At 37.0% G+C, this 6,777-nt stretch overlaps 1 protein-coding gene across 1 annotated transcript; it reads right to left on the bottom strand.

The window, feature by feature from the left end:
* Window positions 1–5,423: 5,423 nt before the first annotated feature.
* Window positions 5,424–6,364, bottom strand: LOC108059384 (uncharacterized). The gene has a single exon (XM_017144616.3). It carries the CDS (start codon window positions 6,185–6,187, stop codon window positions 5,612–5,614), a length of 576 nt encoding a protein of 191 aa, XP_017000105.2. The 5' UTR covers window positions 6,188–6,364; the 3' UTR covers window positions 5,424–5,611.
* Window positions 6,365–6,777: the final 413 nt, after the last annotated feature.

The following is a 6,777-nucleotide window of genomic DNA, read 5'->3' as shown; positions in this document are numbered from 1 at the left end:
TTGGGATACACCGAAATAAAAAATTATCATATAAGGTAATCTATCAAAAATATCCTAATAAGATTAGTATTCATAAGATATTTTCAGAAATATTAAAGTCTCTGTATTATTTGACAAAATAAAATATTTATTATGACCTGAACGAAATGACATTCTCTTAGATATAAATTCTTTATTTTAGACATTTGTAAAAATTGAATATGATATAATGCAAATATTTATGAAAATTTATATAAAAAACCTTTTCAAGTATTTACCAAGAAAATTTGTCTCAAATGGAAACCATATCTTTATTTTGGAATACAACATATGTTTTTTTGTTGGATTTTTATAGCTCTACTGGATGGCAGCCAAAAATTAAGATTTAATCTGTAAATAAGCAAATGGCCATCCGACAAATTTTAAAAACATAAATGCAGCCACATATGCTAATTAAAACGTTTGAGAGGCTCGTCTGCCAAAGAGAAACCTAAACCCAATCCCAGCAAAACCAAATCCAACCAAAGTCGGGTCAGCATTCTTAATGTGACAATCGTGGCGAGATAACTAATTTAATTAATGCATAACCATAACGATTATTATTATAATTATATACACACACAGCCGATGAATATGCAGGCACGAAGATGTGGCCAAAAAAAAGAGAATACGTAAAACTGGATATGTCTTTGGAACTATAAAACCATAAAACTCGTTTGCTAACTGTGGCCAACTAATGACGAACCGACTTTCAAGTTTAAGCCAACTTGGCGACAGGTGCAGGGCCCATCCCAAATCCCCTATTATCATGACGTCATGGCCATGGCCGAATGTCCAAAAAGAAATAGCTACACCTAGAGAAATAGTGCCAGCTTTGTGGGACTAAGAAGATGTATAATATGTATTATTTAATTCAAAACATAAAATATTAATAGCTAGAAACGACCTAACAATACCGTATTATATCAAGAAGAAATTTTTAAACAAATTTAAAATTATAAAACTATATTAACATAAATAAATAATATATTTGCACATGGATGAAAAAATGGAAAAATGTTTAAGCATAATCTTGAACATTTCTTGACTTTATCTTGGCTTATCCATTTTATAGATCCCCATTTTTTTCGGGTGTACTTTTATGAAGACTCTTTTGTGCGGCCAAATCAAATAGGCATTCAGATATGAATTAATTTTAATCAATGCAAATGATTTGCACTAATTTAGCAACAAGTTTTTCGGTGTCAGTTTGCTTAACTTCCTAGTTGGCCGGGCACAGTGTTCCCTCGTTAACGGGTCCCTCATAATGAGCTGCGGAAATGTTTGCCAACCGAAGTCGCATTGGAGATCGCAATTAACAAGTTCTTATTGCCCGGACCTAACTCGTCTGCTAATTGGCAGTGCATTTCGCTCAGCGGCTTTGTTTTCTCTGGTTTTTTCTGCGATTTGGGAATCGGAATCGGAATCGCTTTTCAAGGACCTAAACGCACTCGAGTATCTGGTTTCCAAGGTCCAAAGATCCGCAGGCCTGGAGAAAAATGTGATTCACTGACGAGGCTGTGTAACAAGTCAATTGGAATTTCTTAGAATCATTTCGCGTTGTTGTTTATTCAGCTCAGCCAACAATTCGAGCGAATCTGTTTCAGTAAAATTCTCTGATTCATCGTTCTAGCGCCGTACACTATTAGCATATTAGATAGAAGCAATAGGCATCCTGTTTGTAAATTGCTGCATTTTTTAACAAAATTATAAAAACTTGAAAGAATGTTAAGTAACATTTGAGGTAAAGATTCTTAGGGAACTGAAAAGGTCACATTTGTTTTGGATCACCTTTCTTGCAAAGAAAATGTAACCCAAAGTTAAAAACTAATATTTTAATGCTAATTATTAAAGAATTACATCATTAGCAAGTCTAAAGATATATTTAACTCCGAATTGGGCCTCAATTTTAAAATTTTTGGGTCACCTTTTTCTAAAAAGATAAAAAGGGTATGGCCATCGAATTATGCATAAATTAGACCAAAATTAAAATGGCACTGCAGCTTATGAATGAGTAATTTTGATGGTAAATGGTACACTCTAGTAAATGATTCATGGCCATTATCGGAGATCGAGTCTTTTTAACCACCGATCCCCGGCCCAGAAATACCGCCTCGAATCGGTCAAGTTAGTTGACCCACAATTGTACTCATTCGCCAATCGACATTGCCATTCCATTCACAATCGCTTAAAAGTAATCCCCCGAAAAGCGTTGCACACAGTCCCATATATCCCATACAGCCACTATATAGACATATAGTGGCCCATTCACTTGCAATTGCCCGATTGCCAGTTTGCCGGCTTCGTGCTCTGACAATCAATTTAGCTGCAATTCGTAGTTCTGCGAATCGAGTGATTCACTCGCATTCGTATATGTAGTACACATCATTCATACGAATGCAGCTCTAGTTTTTGGTCTCTCCCACGCCGCAGCGAATATCTGAATGTGTGTGAGTTTGAGTCACTGCGGCTGTAACGGGTTTTTAGCACTGCGAGAAAATATTAGGTGCTCTCTTGGTAAGAGTTGAAGTTCGTATTTGGGCTTTATAGTTTTGCTATAAATATTCTCTAAAATAAATAGTTTTAACTCTTATATTTTTTCGTTTTTTACCTTGTTTTAAACTATTAAAAAATCCCCTAAGCTTAAACATTTTTTTAAAATATTTACTTGATTTTTTTCTTCCAGTGCAACTGCGATCATTTCGCAATTATTGATTTTGCCAGTGCAAATAGATGGCGAGCTGTGATTTCTGAGTCGCGTTTTTGTGTGCGCGCACAATATTTGAACGGACGACGCCTTTCGTGGTAATTTAAAACATTTTGTGTACACAGTTTGTTAAGATTCGTAAACAAATCACGTCCAACAACAATGCGCAGGCGCAGCAGCGTCAGCTTTGCAGCTTTTTTGAATTTCGCGCCGTCGCCAAACATTGCAATACAAATGCGATCGAGTATATATATATATTTATGTGCTATATGGCGAAATATACTATATATCGAAAGATGCCGGTTGCGTTGGCGTCGCCTCGCATTTTGACCGTTTCTTTTTGAACACATTGGCGGGCACTCATTAAAGATATGGCGGCGACGATAGGGGAAATCGGAGATTATCCAATATACGGATCAGTTGGTGAAAGTGAAAAGGAAATGCATCAATATACCTCAGATAATGTTATCATTAAGAATTTATTTACAAAATAATTTTTTTAAATGTTTTCATAGAATTTTAAATTAGAAAAGAGTATATATAATTTAAATAGATTTGTCTGGTATTATAAATGCATGTTTTATTTATTTGCCTTATTTTTGATATATAATCAAAAATAATCATGATTGTATTTATATTATAATTTTCCTACCTCTATAATTTTTATTTAATTTTTTATTTATTTTCTTAACTGTTTAATAATTGTTTTATCTTTAAACATAAGTTGTATATATATTTGTGGCTTTTTTCAATTTTTAGGCTATATAATCTCCTTAGGTGTATTAAAATTATTTCTATACTAGAACTTTCCCTATTCATTTAATTATTTTTTATTTTTTAAAGGGTATTCTGCGAACGTTGCTGGGCTTTCGTAAACTTTGCATTTGTGGTCTCTGTGTTCCATTTCGCATTCATTAGCAGTATTCGCACTCTTTTCGTCTCTCCGATGTCCGCGTTCATTTTGCATGCATCGTTTTTTTATTTCATTTTATTTTATTTTGTATTTTTGTTGTATTTTTTTGCTTAACGACGCCGCTGTCTGCCGATCGGTTTTATTTTTTTTTTTAATAAACACGCCAAGACAACAACAGAAAAGGAAAAAGAGCAAAAGCTGGCAGCGCCGGCAACAGCGGAAAAAATGCAAAAATAAAATAAGAAAATAAGAGGAATAAAGCAAAAAAAAAGCGGAGACTGCGCCAATGCCGGCCGGCTTTTTTAACCGACTGAGTCACTGCAGGTTTTTGAACTTGCTAAAATCGCTGCGCAGGCGCATTCGGCGTGCAATTTTCAGCGCGCGCTTTTTATTTCTTTCGGTTTTTTAGGCCGCTTCCTTTTTGCGGTTTCTGTTTTGTTTGGCTGCTTCTCGCAGTTGTTGATTTTCGTTTGATTTCTTTAACATTTTTAAAATGTTTCAGCGTTTACAAGCGTCTAAATACAGGGCTCAGTCGATAGAGTGGAATCCCATTTGGGACAGATTCAAAAATATCTATGCAGTACTGCACATAAACACATTTTTGTTATTAATGTAATTCTATTATTTAAATAATTTTAAATATGTAATAATTACCTAAAACTTTATTGAAAATTCAGAATACTTTGTGATAAATTTTTGCACATATTAAGTTTTTTTTATTTACTTTAATAACAAATAAATAAATTTATCACGTATACGCAGTATGGACCACGTCTCCTACTTTTCCATTAAGTTATTTACTTTTAATATATACTTTTTTTAAATTAATTTAATAAAAAACTCAACAACTTGAATACCTTTCTGTTTGCCTACTGTATTTCCTTGGCATTATCTGCGATATTTCCTCTTTCACTTTTTCGATGCGCGCAGCTTTGATTCATAAAATAAATGGATCGTCTTTTAACTGCACAAATGAATTTGGCTGTTGTGCCGAGCATCCGCATAGTCCGCTCGATTTCCCTCCTCGGTTTCCCCTTAATCCCCGTTGCGCCGTGAAATGCAAATGACGACATGATTAGCCGCCTCAAAGGGGGGGGCACTACGATACGATACGATCCGATCTCCGATCTCGGATCTCTCAGAGCCATCATAAAAACCCGGCGACTGGGTCCCACAACTGGCAATTAATTAAAATGCATAAATTATTACCCATCCGCCGTGTTCGCGGCTCTTTTCCGCACATTTGTTGCTCGTTTTAATGGCGCCGTTTCATTAGCAGTCCGCCACCGAGATTCACGCCTCCCGACGCCTCCCAAAAGTAGGCCATGTTTTCCGGGCGTTATCCTTGAAACGCTCCTTGAGGTATTTTTAGGCATTTTCGGTGGTTTCCTGATAAATTAATATAAAATATGTAATATTGTTTGCAATTTTTCACTTTATAGTTTTCAATTATTTTCTAGATATTTAATTTTATAATTTTAGATTATTTTTTAATAATCAATAATTTTGAATACTTTTAAATTCCATACTTCTAGATATCGCAATCTTTTAAATTGAATATTTCGGTACCTCGACCGTCTTAAATCAAGCATTTTATCCAGCTTTTTTTGTATTATTATTATTTTCAGTCGGGATCAACTCATTTGGCAACGTTTCCTCGCCGCTGACGTTGTAAATTGAAGCTAAAATGTTATCCCCAGCTGGATCTCTCTGGATCTCGGGATGATGATGGAGATTTAGATGATGCGAGACAAAGGGGAAGACAAAAGAGATGAAGACACTTAATTTCTGTTCTGTTCTTTATTTTTTCGGTTGGTCGTGCTGCGAGTGTGACAAAACAATTAATGTTTATTTTTGCATTTTAATTTGCCAACATTAATTGCAAGTTTATTGAGCTGGAAGCCAACGAACCGAACCCCGTCGCTGGCCTTGGTTTTTGGCTTTTGGTTTTTGTATGGGCTGACCATGGATCTTCATAGTTTGGCCGAGAGGGTCAGGGTCATCAGGACGACGAACAGGGAGTGGGCCAGCAGGGTGAAGTCGGCGCCGAGGCCCTCCCAATAGTAGTCGAGGATCACGGATCCGTAGCGGGCCGCAAAGGCGATGGCCGCCATGCCGCCGTACAGATTGCTCGACTGATTGACGCCCAAAAAGAGCAACGATACCACGTTTCCCAGCAGGGTGAGCTCCTTCAGCGTCTCCGTGGAGGTGTCCTCGTTGTCGCCCATCTTGGCCATCAGATCGTAGACCAGTGGGACGACGAAAGAGCCGTGGGCCAGGGCCAAACTCGGGTTGCTGGACTTCAAATACAGCTCGATATTGGCCAGCGGCAGCGGTACGATCTCCATGATTCCCGACGTTATCAATCGCACCCGGTTGCACTCGTCGTCGTCGTTGCTCGCCGCCCGCACCACCCCCAGGAGGCCGTGGACCAGGCTCAAGGCCGCCGTCGCATAGCCGTAGGGCGTCTCCAGGGGATGCAGCGTGTACATCGCATAGCCGGAACTGACCACCAACAGGCTGTTGAACAGCGCGTCCATCAGCAGCATTTCTCTCTTTCGATCCCTTCGATTTCACTGATTTTCACTGATCTTTCAACCTTTTACTAGTTTTATTTTGGCATAGTTCACCTCTGACCTTGGTTATTCGACTGCGAAAACGGCAAATTTAGTGTTAGTTTACTCGTTTCAGATCCATTTCAATGTCAGTTGTGAGTGACAGTTGGGGCCAGGCTAACTGAAGGGATTTACGTTTACCAATATTTTGAAAAATATTGATAAACATATTTCTGGCTAAAAATAATAAAATAAACCAGCAATTTCCAGAGGTACAACACTTAAAAAGCTTAAAAGTGCATCTTTGGGTCACCCTCATATATCGGAGACTTCGTGAGGCCTAGGAAAGAATTTAGTAGTCATATATCAACAACTATTTTGCAAAAGGTTAAACCAATTCATAATGAGAAAATAAAAGCAGAATTTTAATTGAATTCAATCTAATGTATGTAGTTTAAAAGTGCAAGGTCAACAAATTAAAAAAAAAACTGATAATAATATCTTATATAAGTGATTTTCGCCATAAACTTTCTTCCGAGAAAATTGCAAAGTTCTATGCTGAATTTTGGATAGTGGCTGTAATG

This window comes from Drosophila takahashii, chromosome X (genome assembly GCF_030179915.1).
Source record: "Drosophila takahashii strain IR98-3 E-12201 chromosome X, DtakHiC1v2, whole genome shotgun sequence".
Taxonomy (NCBI): Eukaryota; Metazoa; Arthropoda; class Insecta; order Diptera; family Drosophilidae; genus Drosophila; species Drosophila takahashii.
The sequence above is the reverse complement of the archived record's forward strand: the minus strand, read 5'-3'. Positions and strand labels throughout refer to the sequence as shown.

Coding starts and splice junctions, on each gene's coding strand:
- LOC108059384 (XM_017144616.3), bottom strand. CDS start 6,187: ATGCTGCTGATGGACGCGCTGTTCAACAGCCTGTTGGTGGTCAGTTCC.